This window comes from Archocentrus centrarchus, chromosome 6 (assembly GCF_007364275.1).
Source record: "Archocentrus centrarchus isolate MPI-CPG fArcCen1 chromosome 6, fArcCen1, whole genome shotgun sequence".
Taxonomy (NCBI): domain Eukaryota; kingdom Metazoa; phylum Chordata; class Actinopteri; order Cichliformes; family Cichlidae; genus Archocentrus; species Archocentrus centrarchus.
Genome location: NC_044351.1, coordinates 1,494,685 through 1,514,145, shown reverse-complemented (window position 1 = coordinate 1,514,145; position 19,461 = coordinate 1,494,685). Strand labels below are relative to the sequence as shown.

Genomic DNA, 19,461 nt, shown 5'->3' with positions numbered 1-19,461 from the left:
ATAATTCTTGATCATATTATAGTGGACCTTTGACCTCTGCTGGAAACCAACCATTTTAGTCCGTGTCCCTTTAACCCCCACCCTGAGGTCTTTGTTAGAACTTTGGATGAGTTTATTCTGAGTAATCTGAGACTTTGAATACAATTTGAATAATCTATGCAAATGTAAGCAACTGTTATGTTTTACTAAACTCGATTCTTCTCTGAAGGGCTAAGTCCGGGAGACTCTGGTGTAGTGCTGAAGTGTCAAGTTTGTGGCCACAACGCTGACTCACCTGCCCAGCTTCAGCAACATGTACGAACTCACCTGGAGGTCAGGGTCCCAGCTGAAAGGAGCCCTACTCCCCGTCAAAGTACCCCCATCATCAGTCGACCAACCCCAGCCGTCTCCCAAGGAGAAGGGAGCCCCTAGCGTCATCCAGCCCAGGCGCAAACGGGGCTCAGCCACACCTCGGGACTGGGCAGTCCTGCTGATGACCAAATCTTGAATTAAAAATCAAAGAGGAGCCTCAGTCAGATTCTGACACAGAAGAGGCAGCAAATGGAGATTAAGGAGGAGTGAAGAGGAGGAGGTGAGCGGAGAGGAGGCGGATCAGAGGCAAGAAGGAAGAAGAAAGAGGTGCAAAACGGCTTCCTCCTCGGCCAAACAACCGACTCTCCAAAGAGTCCAGCCACAACAACTGTGAAGGCAGAACCAACTAGTCCCACCCCTGGTTCCAGCCCTGCCCATGTGGGAGGTGCAGGCTCAGTTGTTCCAGGAGGAGCACTGTTCCTGCCTCAGTATATGTTTAACCCTGAAGCAGCCATCTTGCCTCAGGCCTCAGAGATCCTGGCTAAAATGTCAGAGATGGTCCACAGTCGTCTAAAGCAGGGCCAGACAGTCGCTCAGAACAACCCGGCAGCCTTCTTTCCCTCTGGACCGACTGCACCCACAGCAACAGCCACTCCACCTCACAAAGGTGCTACCTGCTTCGAGTGCGATATCACCTTCAACAACATCAACAATTTCTATGCACATAAGAGGCTTTATTGCTCCAGCAGGCACCAAGGCGAAGGCGCAACCTCCGCCTCAGCCTCCGGATTGACAAGAGATGCGGCCTCAGCCACTGTGCCTTCTGGTGGGACACGTGGCTCATCTGCATCTCCTCAGGGTGGCGCATCAAGCAGAGCAGCCTCTGCCTCACCTTCTGACTCCGAACCTGCTGCAGGAAGTGGAGCAGCAGAATCCAAGAGGGTTCTGGAGGTGAAGACTGAACCCCCCGCAGGGAGAGAGGGAATATCATCCTCTTCTGAAGGGGAAGGCGCTGGTACAAGTGTGGGAGGAGGAGGAGGAGGAGGAGGAGCAGGAGGAGGAGGAGGAGCAAGTGAAGGCAGCCAGAGTCCTGCTAGTGGTTCTGCAGAGGATCTTGACGATGATCCCAACAGAACCTTCTGCGAAGCGTGCAACATCCGTTTCAGCCGTCACGACACTACACAATACAACAAAAAAAAAACAACAACAAACACACCTACCGTTCACAAACGGTTTCTACTGACTGTGCGTCACGTCACGACCCATCCAATCAGAGAGCCACACACATGGCGAAGACGACCAACACAGCAGCCTTCATTCCACAGCCCATCCGAACACGCAAAAGGAAGAAGATGTATGAGATTCACATGGCAAGAACCGAAGCGTTAGCCAACGCTGCAGCCGCCGCTCTGCTGCTGCAGCCACTGCTGCTGCCTCTGCTCCATCTCCCTCAGTTCTGGGCTTGGTAGTAAAGCAGGAAGTCTCTCCTAGTGGTACAGGCAGCTCCGAGCCCTGAAGGAGATGGCCCAATTGACCTGAGCAAGAGGCCCCGTCTGAGAGAGGTTCCACGGCACAGCAGCGGCAGCAGCATTCTCCCGGCTCTGCCTCTCACCGACTACCACAAGTGCACGGCCTGCAGCATCAGTTTCAACAGCATTGAGAACTACCTGGCTCATAAAACCTACTACTACTCTGCCCTGCCACCACCCTGCAGCCCCATACCTTGGAGCAGCTTCATAGGCTCAAGAGATCAGCCTCTACCTCTCCCAAAAGCAGACCTCAGCAGGAACGTCCAGATCTTCTGCACCCTGTGGGAGAATAAAGCTCACCCAGCTGAGTGGGTGCCCAGGCTCAAGGCACATCATCCAGTCCTCACACCTCTGCCTTACCTGCTTCTGACGCTACATCTCCTTCACATACAAACGCCACACTTGCGGCCACTCCGGGAGCTGGAGCCAAAAGTGTAGTCGCGGGTTCTGCACAAATGGTCTGCCCATACTGTCCTAACAGGCCCATCACCAGTGACCTGAATGGAGCATTTCAAGTCTAAAACCCACGGCCTGGTTGTGACCATTCACACAGCCTCCCCGGACACTCAGCCCCATCCAGGCAGAGCAGTCAGCCGCACCCAAGCCTGAGTCCCAGGGATGGAGCCTCTGCAGCAGCTTCAGCCAATCCGACCAACCAGGCCAGACTCGTCTCTCGAGTTCACAGACAGCAATCAATGGACAAGCTAGAAGTGGTACAGCTTTCTCCTGTCTCTCCCTGGTGAATGGCAGCCCCTCAGCCGGGGTGGATCACCTTTAGCCGTTCAACCATTGCCTGTGTCTCCCCCAAGGCTCCCTCTCTGACTATGTCACCCGTGCCTGAGGTCCTGAGGGAGAAGGTGGGGTCATCTCAACGTTCCAGACAAGGCCACACAAACCGGGCCTCCCACACAATCCCTGCACCCAGTGTCAGCCTAAAACCCCCGTCATCTCCCCCGTCCAGAACGGAACTCACGTCTTCTGCCGGCTGTGCAACATCAAGTTCAGCAGCCTCTCCACCTTCATAGCTCACAAGAATACTACTGCCTTCCCACAGTGCCGAGCATGTTAAGTGAGCTGAGTCCCCTTTTTAACCTTTCCCTTCCCTTTTATCTTTCTGAGTGGAAGTTTTCCTTCCTAAGTTTAAGCGGCTCAGATGGTCCTCCTCCTCTGCCAGTGTCCCACAAGGTGCCAAACGGTGCTCGGCTGGCATCACCAAGAATGACAGTGAATGACTGTTTACTCACCTGGTGGGGCCTGACACCTGGCTGCTCTCGGAGCAGAATTCCCAGGTGGTGTTACTAACATACAGTAACTGATTCCTCTTATGGGTCAAACTGTGTAGTACACTAAGAGCGAGATTGATGCTAACCTGCACACTGATGTCCCCTCGTCCCATAGATCACTCTGTCTTTGTACACCCGTCCCTACTTCAACACTTACCACGCCCTCGCCTCACAGTGGTGTCATTAAGGCACGCTAAATCAGTCCACATCAGCACCCCCACCCCCACCCCCGCCTCTGCTGAACTGAGCAGTAATTCCATTCTGACTGATGATGATGATGATGCTGATGCGTCTGCAGCCTTTCCCCGGGCTCTTTACGTTCCAGACCCAAACGGAGGAATCGTTTCTCGTGTGTGGAAAAAAGACTTGATCATTGTTGTTTTTCTTATCTGTGTATAGTGTATGATGTCTGAAAAAAGAATTCTATAATGCTTTTGGGTTCAACACTGGCTCTTTTTTGCTTACTAGATAAGCTGAAGCATTTTAGCTGAAAAACACGTGTGTGGTATCACAATGTTACTAATTACCGAAGGATAATATTTCAAAATGAACATTTTTTCCTTTCATACACACAAATTTTTATTTTCTCTGTAAAATGCAAGGGAGAAAAAAAAGATGTGAAATATTTATCTTTTAGTCATCGCTGATTTCATGTCAACAGAAAACTACCTACTTAGTGTCTGAGAGTATTTGTATTTTTTATTTGTATATTTTTCATACTGTTGGAAGGAACTGTTTGGATCTGGGTGTGTTGAAGTGAGTTTTCTAAGTGTAGATATGTAATATCTTTTCACAGTAATCACTGGGATCACACTGAACTTTGTCATGTTAGCATTTCATTTAATGTGGGCTGTAATGGATGCCGTCTGAAAACCAGCACAGCTTTTTCCTTTTTTAACCCCACGATCAGAGCAGCACAGCTTCCTGGTTTCCACATTATGACGTCGCTGAAGCGCGCACACGTCTGTGTTGGTGCTTTGGTGAGACGGACGAAGGCTTCCAGGTTTTAGGTTACACAAAATCCACATTTTCAGTATGAAGGCCGTCTTCAGAGATGCAGACACAGCTTTACACTGTGTGTTGCAAACTTCACTCTGATATTTATTAAGTGATTGTATTTCTATCCGGCAATGAAGGCATAACAGTGAAGAGTCACATGTTGGTGTAAGACCTCATAGAAAAAAAGGAAGAGCACATATAAGCATATATCGTGGCTGTGGCGTGTGTGTGTGCGCGTCTCTTACTCGTGCACAGATGCAGCAGATGTTCCCGTGCTGCTGTTGCAGCTGCGATACAGTGTTAACTAGAACTGTGAAATACGTTAGATTTTTCCAACTTTGATGCAAACTAACCTGCAGCTGCCACGGGGGGAAATCCCAGCGTGTTTCCTCTCTCCCCCAGATTCTCTCAGGACGGAGCTCTTTTCATTGTGAGCTGCTAAAAGTGATTCGAATTTTCAAGAGACACTAAAAGTCAGATGTGGAGGTTTTTATATTGATTCCAGACCCAAAACACACTCTTAGAAAATCCATTGGACCTCCACCTTTTTTTAAAGCTGCAGCTTCCACCCCCTCACAGACAGAATGGAGAGTTCTCCTGGAGAACATTCACAATTTCAGGAACCACCATCTCCTATGTTTACATGTTTTTTCAGGATTCCAACTCAACTTTAGGCTTATTGTTATGCCTGAACCAGAGCTGACGTCTCGGGATCTGCAAAAATCTGTTCTAGATTTATGGAACAGGTGTGATATCACCTGGCAAAGCATCATCAGTCCGTCCACACCGACCCACGGGCGGGCAGTGGACCTGCTTCCTTTTAAACATTGTAGACACATCAGCTGTTAACCTCTTAACATCCAGCAGGTTCAGCAGCCTGTTTAGGAGGGTTGGCTCTGATTGTTCAGCAAGTACAGTCAGAAAGCTGAATATTAAAAACAAACCTCTGGATTTGGCCCTTCAGCTCTTATAAGGGCTTTTCACTTTGAGTGTGTCAAAGAGACAAACAGTTCATAAAGGGGGAGAAAAGTGCTAAAGGAGCATCAGTTGGTTTATTTTACTTTTGGGGGTCAGGGGTCATCAGAAAACCTGCATCAGCACCCTTTAAAGAAACATGGCAAAGCAGTTATTTATATCTGACAGTCACAGCATTATTGGAATTGTTTGGAGAAGAAAAACTAAACGTTCTCCTCAGAAACTGTTTTATCTCCACATTTTTGCATCTTTTGGCCTGTTTCAATGAGACCAACCCAGGAGCATTAACGAGCACAAAACAAAGTGAGTGACTAGTTTTAGTGTAGGATACGACTTGGTGGAAGAGCTTTCAGTACTTTGCCTTTAAAACCAGAGATTATGTAGATTCATTTTTCATAATCTCCCTTCTTATTAAATTTAGGAGAGACACCCGGTGTCTGACATTACCTGCTTGTGTTTGGCTTGGAGCGCCACTGTAGCCGACTCCTTTCCAGCTGTTTCCAGGTGTGCTCGTCTCTGGTCTGAACCTTCAGAGGAGCTCAGGGTGTCGTGATCAGGCTCTAAATGAAGTTTGAGGGTTTTTTTGTTTTTAAACCCCTGAAGGTCCCTTTTCAGGGTGCAGCCCCACCCCCAACGTTCCTCTTTCTTCTTTTTTAATTTTTTTTTTTTTTTTTTTTGCTTGCTTGCTGAACTTTTCTGATTGGTCAAGAACTCTTAACATTTTAAGCTAGTCAGTCTCCGTGTCTGCGATAGTGTTTCAAATCTGTTTGCTTATTTCACTCAAGCATTTGTGGCGTTCTGAGAGCTTTTTGCTGCTGCTCATCTCTTCCAGCGTTGCCTTCAGTGACCCTCTTTACAAAGCCGTAAATCATGAGCAATAGCAGTGCAACTGAATCTCATCAATGTTTACTGCTGTTACAGAGTCCCCTGCCCCTCACCTTGCAGTACCCGGTGTCATTGTTGCTGTATAGTCTTCTGCAGCTTGGGGAGCAGCTTGTTGTGCAGTGACTGACGCGCATCAGTCCTTACACTGTGGTGGAAATACAGAAACTGATCTAATAAACCTTTTAGTTCCTTGAAAAACGTTCCTGGCACTAAAATTTGTTGGTAGTTTTGTTGAAATCATGGCTGTAGTCATGTCACCTAGTTACAAATTGAGGAACGGAGTGCTGGAAAGTCCCCCTTTGATCGTACCGCCTTTCGTTGCACTGTGTTGTATAAAAACGTGCTGAATGTTTTAGTTTTAGCTACTTTTTTGTAACGTATTTATGTTTTACGGCACTTTTTCCCGTCCAGAATGCATCATTGTTCTACCTTGAAGGACTTCTCTGAAAGATTTTAAACCTTGAATAAAACTTTTCCTTCTGTTTCATTGTAAACATGTTTTTGTTAATGATTTTTTTTTTTTGTCATCTGTAATGGAGAAAATCACAATGAATGTCAACACTTATTTCCATATTTTTCATTTCAGTTCCACTACACTCATCCAAACTATGCATGGGAAATAAAAAAAGTTCTGAGAGACACTGATGAGACGTGTGGCCTGTTTCTGTCTCTGCGCTGTTAATGCCGCCACATCATGAGGGGACGAGCTGAACGAGGGTGCTTAACGTTTGGGGCAGCTTCAGTTGCTGTGTGCTGTGTTTCTGCTGTGCAGGTTCTGTTTAATACTGACTTCTGAAGAAAGGCTGAATGAACGAAGGTCTTTCAAAGCGTTTCTTTGCACACTGGCTGCTTTTTCACTCGTCTTCAGTCCTCGTGTCTGACAGATTTCAGAGGAATGCTTTTAACCACTTAACTCTGACCTATGAATCATTCAAGCATAAATAAACCACCTAACTTGCGGGATGAGCCAGTGCTGTGTCTACACACAACAGACAACTTAGCAAAGAACCAGTTTGAAGTTGTATTTTTAGGCTCTTTGTTACCAGCAGGAAAGTCTCTTCACCAGATGTGGACTTTATTTACAGTGTTCACAGATCAGGATGGTGCTAAATGGCAAATGGAAAAGAAAAGCTGTATAAAAAATAATTGTTTTTCTAATAATACCACCTTCAGGAAGTATGTATAATGTAAAAGTATCAGTCCCGGCCCAGAGCCCTGTGGAACGCCATGATTAACAATTGAATGGGAGGAAGACTCCTCATTTACATGAACAAATTGGAATTCATCAGATATGATTCAACACATTTCCCTTAATACCAATGCTGTGTTCTAGTCTCTGCAGCACATTATGATAAATTCATTTACTGCAATCCCCAAGTTAGATGTTCCTGCCCTCACAGGCTTTAATGTGTTGTTTATAGAGAACTTTATATAGCATATATAGTGACATTTATATAGCACTCTTCCCGTCTTACTGATGGCAGAGAATTGGGAGAAATTTGGTGTTTAAAAGTCTGGAAATAATGTGAAGAAACAACTCCTGTGACTTCATGTCCCAGATGTCTGTATAATCATTAAAGATATATGAAGATGGCACAGCCAGTCAGTGATGCCTTTATTTAACCAGAAACAGCACACTCTTATTTATGATGGGGGCCCGGGGGAAAGTAGGGCCTCTTGACATAATGGGGGTCGGGCTAAAAAGAAAGATCATGTCAAAAGAACAGCAGCAACATTTGAACCCAGCCAGCAGTAAAACTCTGCCCTGTTAGTTATGCTTTCAGAGGACAGTCACAGACAGTGACACGCATGTTCTTACTTTTAAGTGCTGTAGAGTGTTTATATGTTAATGCAGTAACTACCTTTAGGTAACTTTGTGTAGCTCCCAGGCTATTCAGAAAGAAGGATTATGGGATTTCAAGCCCAGAGGCTACACAGAGACGCTTACATGCAGTCCTCCAAGCCAGGAATGCTAACTAACTGGAAAGTTGGCTTGAGCAGGAAGTAGAGATCATCACTGAGAAACATGGATGATGGCTGCAGTGCAGTTTATATTTTTATCACTCAGTTTCACTTCAACACATAAAAGTTATTTCTGTTTGTCCAACTTTGCGTGAGGCTGCAGGCCAATGAAGAGTGACTGACAGATCCGTGTTTGGACATAACAGATTAATGCAAACGACGTGCCCATCAATTGAATAAACGTTGCATAAACGTTGACTCTGGTGGGAGTCGAACCCACAACCTTTGAATCACTTCCTTTGTGCTTTGCTAGAAGTCCAACGCGCTATCCATTGCGCCACAGAGCCAGCACCCGGAGGTGAAAGGTCAGTTCCGGGACTCTATGCCAGTGCGCGGCCCGGGTACCTGTCCTTTCTCTGACCCTGACACTGGAGATCAGCTGGTTATCAGCTCCCGGGTTTCCCCTGCACGTTCACGGGAAAGGGGCGGCGCTGGCAGCGGATCATGTGACGTAATCAAACGGTGATTACAAATGTACGAAGAAGATAAAAATCAAACTATGACTGATGTATGAACAGAGATCTGAACTGCAGTGAATGGTTCTGTCTCAGCTGTTTCTCAGGTGAGACTAAAGCTTCCGGTCCCACAGCCTGATGAGGGAGGCGTGAAAATCAGAGTGACGTGACCGTGATGAGCAGCTGATCTTGGTGTGTGTGTTTCCAGCAGCAGGTTAGAGTCACGTAGAACAACATTTATAGACTTCCTGCATCACCAAATGAATACACGCACATTCTGAGACGCAGTTTGCGCTTCATTCGGTGGTTTTAGCAGCTCAACAAGCTGAGCACACAAAGCAGAGAATCTATGACGCATTTAAATCCATGCTGTAAATAAAAGGTTTGAGCCGAACCTGCTGCTGACAGTTTTTATCCTCAGCTGCTGTTTAAGGTTACAGAAATTAAATATGTCCTGTTATAGGATCAGATATGAACGTTAACAGAGAATCAAACAGCTGTAAAATTGTTTGCTGCCAACAGGAAACACGTTTATTTCTGCTGTAAAGTTTTAACACTGCAGGATGGACTCTTTTTTGCACTCTTTGTTGCAACATTCAAGAAGCTTTTTGGAAATCATGCTGAGATCACCTGGTTATCAGGTCTGAGTAAACTGTGGCTAAAACCAAAAAGTAGTTTGAGTAGAGTGAGCTAGTTTTATTCCAAAGATTTGAAGTATTTTGTGTAAATCTTTCCTAATCAGGCAGTAAAATCTGCCTCTGAGAGGCGGAGTGACAGAGAGGTGTGAGGAGAGCTTCAGCGTGACATCGTTAAACGAAGGTGAAACTTTGAGGAGCAGCAGCTGACGAAGCTCAGGAAAACCCAGTGAAGCCTTCAGGTGTTCCTCAGCAGCACGGCCGAGTTTCTCTGCCAGAAACAGGTGAGCGCAACTACAGAGAAGCTCTCAGGCAGCTTCCTCTGTGAGCTCAGCGATATTTAACCAGCTCAGAGCGACATTTAGTGTGACCTTTGACACATTCAGATACCTGTGATGTATTTATCAGGCACAGCAGCTTTTAATGAGCGCGTCCTTACTGCATTCTTAGAACCACAGCACACGTGAAGGTTGGAGTGAGGGCAATATTCATGCATCAGATACAGAACCAAGCAGCAGAAATCACGTCTGTCCTTCATTTTTGAGAACTTGTTGCAATGTTTTCTTTACAGTTGGGTTGGTGAAGCAGCATGAATATATTTTTGTTGATGAGGTGATACTGAGTAAACTTCCTGTTTACCTGTTTCTCAGCTTCAATGTTTTGACACAACTGGAGAAAGCAAAATTTTCTTACTGATGATTTTGGCATAAACACACTTATATCACATATATGTGTGGCATTCAGGGACACACACACACACGCACTTTACTTCGTACTTGCTGCAGGTTAATGTGTCGTGAGTTTGTGAGGCTGCCGCTTTGCTCGAGTATCTCTTGTAAATAAAATTTTGATTGCAGCAGGACTTCCAGCAGGGAAAACAGAAACAGATAACAGGTGATGGATTAAAGGAAAGAGATGTAAAGTTTCCTGGCAGGGTGCTGGGCTTCGATGTTCCCTGTTCTACGAGAACTTACCTGGAAAAGGTTACATAAATGCAGTGAAGCCTGAATGAAGTCCGAGAGCTCGTTGCATCACAAACTCATGACCAGTCTCACCTTAAACACTCTCCCCTTAAACTCACCTGAGTTTAAGTGGCCCACACCTTCATCACTGCCTGCTTTCCGAGCCCCTCCATGACCCCAGCATCCTATCGTGCTTGTAGCTGCTGAAGGGTCACTTAAAATAAGAGGTCAGGTAGCAGCAAGCTTTGGGACGCCCGCACCTTTCTGGGACGTAAAGAGGAAGAAGCCAATCAGATTAATCTGATGGATAAGATCAGGTACATCACTTCCTGGAAAATCACCTTCCAATTTCATTCAGGCGTTCAGAGCAACAGCTCCAAAAGGCCTCGCTTGTCTTCATTCTTTTCCCGTTTTCTGTTGTTGTCGTATATTATAAAATACAAAATCTGAAGCACTTTTAAAAATAGATTTAACATGATGTACAAAATATCCATGAAAGCCATTTTGCTTATGAATGAGACTGAATGAATCGTGCAGCAGAGGGAGAACAAAAATTCCACCTCTGTTTCTGTTTTTCAGGGTGTGGAAATGTTTGCTGCCGGCGGTTTTTTGACTGAAGACCAGTTTCTGTGCTCCATCTGTCTGGACGTGTTCACCCATCCGGTCAGCACGCCATGTGGGCACAACTTCTGCAAAAGCTGCATCACGCAGCACTGGGATATCAACTTCCCCTATCGGTGTCCGCTGTGTAAAAAGGTCTTCTACGTTAGACCTGAGCTGCAGGTAAATACATTAATCGCTGAGGTATCTACTAGCTTGAGACTGTCAGCTCAGCAGGAAGCCAGAGGCAGCGGATCAGAGCGGCAACACGCCAAACCAGGAGAGGTTCCCTGTGATGTCTGCAGTGGGACCAAACTGAAGGCTCTGAAGTCCTGCCTGGTGTGTCTGGCCTCCTACTGTGAGACTCACCTGGAGCCTCATCAGACTGTTTCAGGTCTGAAGAAACATCAGCTGATCGACCCAGTAAAGAACCTGGAAGGCAGAATCTGTTCAAAGCACGATAAACTGCTCGAGCTCTACTGTAAGACCGACCAGACGTGCGTCTGCATGCTCTGTGCCATTTTAGACCACAAGACTCACAATGTTGTTCCCCTGAAGGAAGAATGTGAAGGGAAGAAGGCAGAACTGAAGCTAACACAGGATCACGTTCAGGCGATGATCCTGAAAAAAGAGGCTAAGATTCAGGGGCTCAGATCCTGCGTGGAGCTCAGTAAGAAAGCTGCAGACAGACAGATAGCAGAAGGTGTTCGGATCTACACTGCTCTCAGGGAGTCTGTTGAAAAAGGCCTGAACGAGCTCATCGAGGCAGTCGATGAGAAGCAAAGAACAGCAGAGAAACAGGCCGAAAGCTTTATCAAGCAGCTGGAGCAGGAAATCATTGAGCTGACGAAGAGAAGCTCTGAGGTGGAGCAGCTCTCCCGCTCTGAAGACCACCTCCAATTTATCCAGAACTTCTCTTCCATAAAAGCTGCTTCAGCCATCAAGGACCGGACAGAATCCAGACTGCATCCACCCTCATTTGAAGGGATGGTGACGAGAGCTGTGAGTCAGGTGGAGAAGATGCTCAGCAAACAGATGAAGATTCAGGTTGAGGCTGATCTGAGGAGGGTCCGGCAGTACGCCGTGGACGTTACTCTCGATCCTGATACAGTGAATCCCAAACTCATCCTGTCTGAAGACGGAAAACTGGTGAACAAGGCTGACAAAGAGAATAATGTCCCAGACAATCCAGAGAAACTCTCTGTTTGCACTCAGCAAAGCTTCTCTTCAGGAAGATTTTACTATGAGGTTGAAGTAAAAGGGAAAACTGAGTGGGCTTTGGGAGTGGCCGGAGAGTCCGTCAGCAGGAAGGGTGATATTCCACCGAGCCCACAGAGCGGCTGCTGGACGATATGTTTGAGGCACAGAAACGAGCACTTTGCTGCTGCTGCTGCTGCTGATGCAGACGTTCATCTCTGTCTGAGGGCGAAGCCTGAGAAGGTGGGGTGTTTGTGGACTATGAAGAGGGCGTGGTCTCCTTCTATGACGCTGATGCTGCAGCTCTCATCTACTCTTTCACTGGATGCTGTTTCACTGAGAAACTCTTTCCATACTTTAGCCCCGGTAACAATGATGGTGGAAATAACTCCACCTCTCTGATCATCTCACCTGTCAGTCACCCTGAGTAGGAATACTGTGCTGGTGGATCAGGTCTTGTTTAATGTTGTCTGTGCATGCGGACAGACCAAAATGCTTCAAAGCTGATTTTTAGTGTTGATGTCTGGAATCATTGGTGTTTATGGAATGACTTTGTCTGCTTTGCTCTTCGTCGGTTTTGCTGCTAGTTCTCCAAATATGAGACTAAATCTGAACTTTTGGGCATTTTTAGGACAAGTGTTATCTGCCTGTGACCACAGTGATGCATTCTGTACTAATATTCTATGACTTTTAAACCAATGAGACTGTGTTTGTACCACTGGGTGGAATCTGACAGATCTCCTGGGTTCACACGTGTGCCGGCGTCACAGACACTGGAAGAAGCACTCGAATCCTGGAGTGAGATCTGTGTGAGAATTCAGCAAAGATGGAGGTAAAACTTCCAGAGGGGCGACAGTTTGTTAAAGTTGAAGTTTTTCTTTGATTCCACGTGACAGCGCTTTTAATTTTATTTAACCTTTATTTATACGGGTTATCTCATTGAGACAGATGGTGTCATTTTCAAACAAGAAACCATAAAAACAGGAACAATTTTCCGAAGAGGATTTTTCTCCTTCTAATACGTTTAAAGACTGCCAATGGGATCAAAATAGATGCTTCAGTTCCTGCTGTGATTGATTTCACGCTGATGAAGAAAAGGCGTCTGTGAACTGAAGGGACGCTGCAGCAACAGGAAGGTCTGAAGTCTGAGTGGCAGTTCTATTGGTTTCTACTGCAGCTGAAACTCAAGTCTTTTTTTTTTTTTGTTGTTCCTTAACGTGACATCACAGCACCTGTTCCTCCCTTTGTTACTTTGATGCTGATTTAAATATGTAACCAGTGAAACAGTCAGTGGTTTAAACCAGGGCTCTTCAACTCCAGGCCTCGTGGCCCGGTGTCCTGCAGGTTTTAGATGTGTCTCTGCTTCAACACACCTGAGTCAAATATAGAAGTCATTAGCAGGACTCTGGAGAACTTGACTGCATACTGAGGAGGTCATTCAGCCATTTGACTCAGGTGTGTTGGATCAGAGACACATCTAGAACCTGCAGGACACCGGGCCACGAGGCCTGGAGTTGAAGAGCCCTGGTTTAATGTGAGTTTGATTACATATACTGTGTACAGCATACACCATGCGTTAAACGGGGTTAGTTTAGTTCTGCAAGATCCCGGCACGTTGCGACTAGTTCCCATGGTCCAGCTGTGGTTGCCTGTCAGGTAGCCGTCCTCGGCTCTGGCAGGTCCCTCATGGAACAGGACAAAGCTCCTTACTGCAGTCAAGGAAGCAAACTTACCTCACCGAGTCTTTTACACACGTCACCATCTCTATCTGCACATCTCCCCCAGGTCATACTTCAACAGCCAATCAGATTAAGAACTGTGACGGTGCGTGACAAGCACATAATGACATACGTGAGCATTACGAGGGTCATTTTTGGTCCTGCTGATTAAACCACAGCACAGAGAAACCTACAGCTCACATTTATTCATTAGATAAACTGCAGAGTGTTTATTTCTCAAACATCAAACACACCACGCTGATGTACATTAAAACATCTAACACAGACTCACGGTGTGTGTGTGTGTGTGTGTTATCTCTCAGGAAGTGTTCGTCCCAGCAGAGAAAATCTAACCATCACCCTGGTTATGACTTCCTGGTTCACCCTGAAGGACACATGCATGAAAAGAATGAAGTGTGGCTGCTTTTACGGAAACTTTACAGAAACTGTTTTCCTTCAAAATCATTCAATCTGTGCTTTTAATAATATAAGACAATATTTCCCCCCATAACAGTTAGGCCATAATTTGTATGTGCATGCAATCATGTACCACAACACATCCTGTCCCTCATCTGTAATAAATGTATTTATGACAGTTTGAAAAAAATCTCAGCACAAATAATGAAGGCATCATCAACAATGAGTCATCTTAATTTCTCTTTATTGGTTGTTGTTAATCCTGGCACTGACACAAACTAACAGATACAGAGATCCGATAATTTAACAACAGGTAACAACAAACGATCAGCTGGTTGTTGTTACCTGTTGCCAACAAGAAAGGTGCGGAGTGCCCTCTGGTGGACAAACTATGCAACATCAACACTCATAACACAGCAGGAGGGAGTTACTGCAGCCTCTCCTTAACTTTATTCATTTTGATTTATCGGCTGTTAGTTTCATGAATTTGGATGTTTCAAAAACATTTTACTAAAGATCTCAAAAGTAAAACAAACGAGGATCCACCTTTTTGCAGTTTCAGTCCAATACAAGAACCTCGGCTTCAGGTGTGGTGACCACAGTTTAAGTCAAAGCTGCTGGCACAGCTACACTGGGCAGACTGGATACCAGTGAAAACAAGCCAATGTAAATATCAGATGGATGAAAAGGGTAAAGAAATCAAAGCATAAGCAGCAACAACACAATGATGACAAATATGTAACTGCCTTAAAATAGAATGGAGGCAAATCTGTTCTCTTTATACCAAACGTGCTCGGTAGGATCGACAGGCGTGACCGTCAGAGGCGTGGCGTTTTTGCCACCGTGGTTCGGACCCGGACTAAAGAACGGGGTGAATCTCTCCGTGAAGCAGCACTCGCTGAAAGAGTAGATCGGAGTAAAGTCATTGACATCGTAGAAGGAGACCAGCCCGTCCTCAAAGTCCACAAACACTCCCACCTTTTCAGGGTTCCACTGCAGAGACAGGGAGACCGGAGAGTCCGCGTTGGCCGTGAACTCTTTTTCATTCCTCAGACTTATCGTCCAGAAACCGTTCTGAGGGCTCGCCGTGATCTCTCCCTTCCTGCTGACTGACTCGGTGACCACTCCTAAATCCCACTCCGTCTTGCCTTTGACTTCCACCTCGTAGTAGAACTTTCCATAGCGGAAACTGCGATGTCCTAACACACCGAGAAAAGTATCGAACCTCTCCGGGTTGTCTGGGAGCTCCTTCTGCACGTCGCTGTGGTGCACCTGCTTTCCATCGTCAGACAGCACGAGGCCGGATCGTGCTGTGTTTGGATCCAGTTTCACGTCCACTGCATAATTCTGGAACCTCTTCAGCTCCAATTCAAACATCATATCCCTCTGTTCACTGAGCCTCTCGTCCATCTCAGCCAGAGCTCTCACGGCAGACCCCTCGTATGACGGTAGGCTGATTTTGAAGTCTCCGCCAGTCCCTGGAGGACGGAGGTGCGGTCAGAGACTGGAAGCTCTGAGGGAGGCTGTCCTCGGCGTGTGAGAGCTGCTGTAATTCTTTACGCCTCCTCTTCAGAACAGAGATCTCCTTCTCCAGCCCTCTGACGACAGCTTCAGCTCGTTTTTCTGCTCTTTTCTGCTTCTTCGTGATCCTATTGATGAACTTAAGCTTCCCTTTCCAAACAGTTGAATGCAGAATCCTGAAGACCTCGGAGCGATCTATCTCCCTGTCTGCATCTTTCCTGCCATAATCACCTGCGAGGGAGATGTTGTGAAGCTTTGAGGATCTGTCAATGATCATGTCTGTAATTTCATGATCCATTTTCTTCAGCTCACGTTCCCTTTCAGTATATTCTTTCATTGGAACAGCATGATGAGTCTTGTGCTCTGAAATGGAGCACAGCATGCAGATACCCACCCGGTCAGTCTTACAGAACAGCTCGATCAGCTTGTCGTGCTTCCTACATAACCTGAACTCCGGTCTTCCCAAGGCTCGATCAGCTCGTGTCTCTCTCAGGCTGGACTTTGTCTGGTGAGGTTTCAGGTGAGTCTCGCAGTAGGAGGAACACACCACACAGGACTTCAGGGCCTTCAGCTTGGATTCCACGCAGACATCACAGAGAAATCTCTGCCGACCTTTCTCGCTTCCTTCGGCTTCCTGCTGAGCTGACTGTCTGAACCGAGCTGCCATCTCAGAGATGAAAGTGTTGACCCGCAACTCGGGTCTCGTGTAGAAACCTCTTTACAGTTGGGACACTTGCAGGGCACATTGATGTCCCAGTGCTGCGTGATGCAGTTCTTGCAGAAGTTGTGCCCACATGGGGTGCTCACGGGCTCGGTGAACACGTCCAGACAGACGGAGCACCGAAACTGGTCCTCAGCAGTCGACAGGTGGCAGCAGACATGATGTCACTGTGAGGACAGAAAGAAGGAGAAGAGCTGCTGTTACTCGTTTTTCTCTCTCTAAAATCAGCCTGTAGTGATTTTAAGACTCACTGCATGACTGCACTCAGAGCGCTCATATACAACAGCACTTTGAATGTGTGCTGAAGGATCAGCCCGTTTTCACACAGGCACTGAAGCCCTGAACGTTTCTGGGCAGCACCACACAGAGACTTTGACCCGATCGCTCTCCAGCACAAAGCTGCCATTTGTGCAGATTTGCACCAACGAACAGCTCGAGCGCAGCGAGCGGGCGCCCCGCCTCCTGCAGGAGAAAACTCAGGCAGCACCCCCACCCTAAGCACAAGGAATTTTTTCAGTTCTGCTGACATGAACCATCTCCTGCTGCACATGAGGAGGGAAAACTCTGGACCGTGTCCCGACCTGAGCCCAACATCCCTCAGATCAGAGTTCATATGTGGAAAGGTTTGATATGATATAATGTATCATATTAATATTATAATTATATAATAATGTGTGTGGGAGGGGTTGCACAGCAGTAGGTATTAAATAAAACCCTCTATGAATGTGTGAGCAGTCTAAGCACTTATCATTTATAATCTGCTCCATCATTAAGACACTGCATGTGTGGCAGGTTACAGCTGCTCATTGACTGACGTGTGTGAAACAGTTTGTGTCATTCTTGCATCTTAAAGAAGGTCCGTGAGTACGAGGCTTAAGCGTCCTGTTCGATCTCTATGATCAGGCTTACATAAAATCATTTTAAACCTGTTTAAAAATTATTTGATCTGTGCTCATCACACAAGCACAAAACGGTTGGTCTGCCTCTGCATTCCCAACAGATCCTCCTCCTGCTGCAACCACTGAGCTCCACGGCCTTTTCCTGGGATGGACACTCCGTGCAGGAGAACTGACTGGTCAGGTTGGTGATTCACTGTGCTATGACGCAGGAGCTTAGTGGGTTGCCTTCAGGTTTAAACCGGGGTTCACAGTCTTATAAAGGTAGGTTCTTACTGGGGGGTACGCCACCATGGAGAGCTCCAGAGTGGCGCTCTCCATGGTGGTGAGATCGACAGGTTCGAATCACCACCTACCGACCAATCAGTTCCCTGGAAACCCCTCGGACCTCTGTGCTGACAGTAAGAGTTTTGATGAACACCTTTGTTTTCACTGATGAGCATCAGTGTGAACAGATTCTTAGAGGGACCTTTTTTCCTGTGGGCTGCAAACAAATTTACAATGCATTGTTCTATAAGCATTAATATATGACCCCAATAATGAATTATATTTATTCAATACCCTAAAGGCTCCTGTGAGATGAACGTTTGTGTAGCCGGATATGAACTGAAAGCTGCTGGGATGCGTCCACATCAGATGATGCAGAGAAATCAACCCTTACAGGAAATACCGAGAACATCCTTACACCAACACCTGCTTTCAGTTGTTTGAGCTCCTGACCGTTAGCGTCTTATCCTTGATTTATTGACCTCTATTTTCCATTAAACTGGCTGCTGCAACACTCATTTTTACTACTTTGTGGTAAATGAAGCTTTTCTGCCATCCGCATCTTATTATCTGTGTAAAAGCTGCCTGCAGCACACCTGTTCCCGCGTCTCTGGCCTCTGGTGAAAATCACCAGGATGTTTTAAAAGCGTTTCCGGTGATGCACGGCGCGCTGTCGCATCAAAACAAAGATGGCTGCATGCATGAAAGACGGCCTCAGTTTCTATTTTTATGCAAAGACTCTGAGCAGAACTTGGTGTTACAAACGCACCTTTCAGCTCTCTCTCACCCACACACACACACACACACACACACACACACACCACACACACCACACCACACCAACACACACACACACACACACAGAGAGGAAGGCCGCACGCTCACGCACGCCTTTTCTCACACGTCAGCACGCACAGCATCGTCTCTCCGGCCGCCATTATCCTCCTCACCTTCTCCTCTAAAGCCTGAGTGCAGCACTTGCGCTCACCTTTGGACTCCTTCCCGGGAATATTTACAGGACACTTGCTGCTGCACGCCGCGGCCCCTTTTCCTTCTCTTCTCCTTCGTCATCGCAGTGGTGTCGTCGTCTCTTCTTCTTCTTTGGTTTTTATTGGCGGCTGTAGAACAGCGCCACTGTGTGGTCGGAGCATTAAACCGCTTCCCGTCCTTTAAAACAAGTGGTTTGTCTTCTTAATATTTCTGCTTGAGATATTTTTGTAAAATATCTACAAGATCTCCGTTTACCTTCCGACAGTGTAAGGAAATATCCTCTACAGTTTCATCCATTCACGATTTTTTCTTTCAAGGAATTTTTAAAATGTGGCAACATTTGATTTCAGATTTGTTCCCGGTGGCTGTTGGACTCCACCGGTCCTGCCCTTTGTCACTGATCCAGTTCATAATTTTTAACTAACTTGTGTGCTCTAGTGCTGCCTCCTAAGCCCAGATAAATGGGGAGGGTTTAGAGCACCCTCACATAAAATCCTTACCAAATGAAACATGCAGATCATTGGGTCCAAACCACGGTGGTAAAAATACCACGCCCCTGACAATCACGCCTGTCAATCATACCGAGCACGTTTTTGTGCAAAGCAAACAGATTTGTCTCATTTTATCATGAAGGAGTTATATATTTGTCATCACTGTGTTGTTGTTTATGATTGTTTATGACATTTTTCATCCATCTGATATTTACGTCGACTAGTTGTCACTGGTATCCAGTTTACCCAGTGAAGCTGTGCCAGCAGCAGCGCTGCAGTCAAGCCCACCTGACCCAAGACCAAGTGCCCCACGCTACATGACACAATAAAATATGAAACATGATCAAATCACTTCTCACAGAGGTTTACCTGACTGATGCTGAACTCTGATTAAAAAATATTTCTTTAATTTTTTGGAGCTGTTTACACAGTCATGTTCATGAATATGAATTAAATCTTTTTCTGTTATGACCTGTTTACCTGAGTGACTGTTTTTGTGTAGCTGACTGAAAGGTTGATACATCACAGCTGATACTTATTATTCATGAACACATTTCTGCATATATGTTTCCCACACACATCATTTGTTTGGGCAGGGTTCTCTGGT

At 46.2% G+C, this 19,461-nt stretch overlaps 3 protein-coding genes and 1 non-coding gene across 4 annotated transcripts in view; 2 read left to right on the top strand and 2 right to left on the bottom strand.

Annotated features, from left to right (window-relative positions):
- The window catches only part of LOC115781231 (zinc finger protein ZFPM1), a 108,689-nt gene extending 102,082 nt beyond the window's left edge, over window positions 1-6,607 (top strand). Inside the window, 19 exon segments of the mRNA XM_030730755.1 lie at window positions 209-357; window positions 359-400; window positions 402-533; window positions 535-557; window positions 559-640; window positions 643-1,533; window positions 1,536-1,698; window positions 1,701-1,798; window positions 1,800-1,982; window positions 1,985-2,104; window positions 2,106-2,130; window positions 2,133-2,320; window positions 2,322-2,415; window positions 2,418-2,504; window positions 2,507-2,578; window positions 2,581-2,628; window positions 2,631-2,750; window positions 2,753-2,855; window positions 2,857-6,607. Coding sequence (XP_030586615.1) covers window positions 209-357; window positions 359-400; window positions 402-533; window positions 535-557; window positions 559-640; window positions 643-1,533; window positions 1,536-1,698; window positions 1,701-1,798; window positions 1,800-1,982; window positions 1,985-2,104; window positions 2,106-2,130; window positions 2,133-2,320; window positions 2,322-2,415; window positions 2,418-2,504; window positions 2,507-2,578; window positions 2,581-2,628; window positions 2,631-2,750; window positions 2,753-2,855; window positions 2,857-2,893 — 2,657 coding nt within the window. The 3' untranslated portion in view covers window positions 2,894-6,607.
- Window positions 6,608-8,179: 1,572 nt separating this feature from the next.
- trnar-ucu (transfer RNA arginine (anticodon UCU)) lies at window positions 8,180-8,271 on the bottom strand. The gene is given in 2 exon segments: window positions 8,180-8,215; window positions 8,235-8,271. It is a non-coding gene; the product is annotated as a tRNA-Arg (tRNA).
- Window positions 8,272-10,589: 2,318 nt separating this feature from the next.
- On the top strand, window positions 10,590-12,264 carry LOC115781318 (E3 ubiquitin-protein ligase TRIM39-like). The gene is given in 2 exon segments (XM_030730936.1): window positions 10,590-12,083; window positions 12,086-12,264. Coding segments are annotated over 2 exon segments (1,638 nt in total). The 5' UTR covers window positions 10,590-10,624.
- A 1,949-nt stretch (window positions 12,265-14,213) lies between these two features.
- On the bottom strand, window positions 14,214-18,444 carry LOC115781317 (E3 ubiquitin-protein ligase TRIM21-like). The gene is made up of 4 exons (XM_030730934.1): window positions 18,362-18,444; window positions 16,297-16,377; window positions 15,529-16,205; window positions 14,214-15,446 (listed from the first exon to the last, which is right to left on the bottom strand). The coding sequence occupies exons 1-4, from the start codon at window positions 18,442-18,444 to the stop codon at window positions 14,716-14,718; spliced, it is 1,572 nt and encodes a 523-aa protein (XP_030586794.1). The 3' UTR covers window positions 14,214-14,715.
- Between the last annotated feature and the right edge of the window lie 1,017 nt (window positions 18,445-19,461).

Coding starts and splice junctions, on each gene's coding strand:
- LOC115781317 (XM_030730934.1), bottom strand. CDS start 18,444: ATGACGAAGGAGAAGAGAAGGAAAAGGGGCCGCGGCGTGCAGCAGCAA. Junction 16,206..16,296: donor TGGACGTGTTCACCGAGCCC/GTGAGCACCCCA, acceptor CCAACTGTAAAG/AGGTTTCTACACGAGACCCG. Junction 15,447..15,528: donor CTCTGTTCTGAAGAGGAGGC/GTAAAGAATTAC, acceptor TCCGTCCTCCAG/GGACTGGCGGAGACTTCAAA.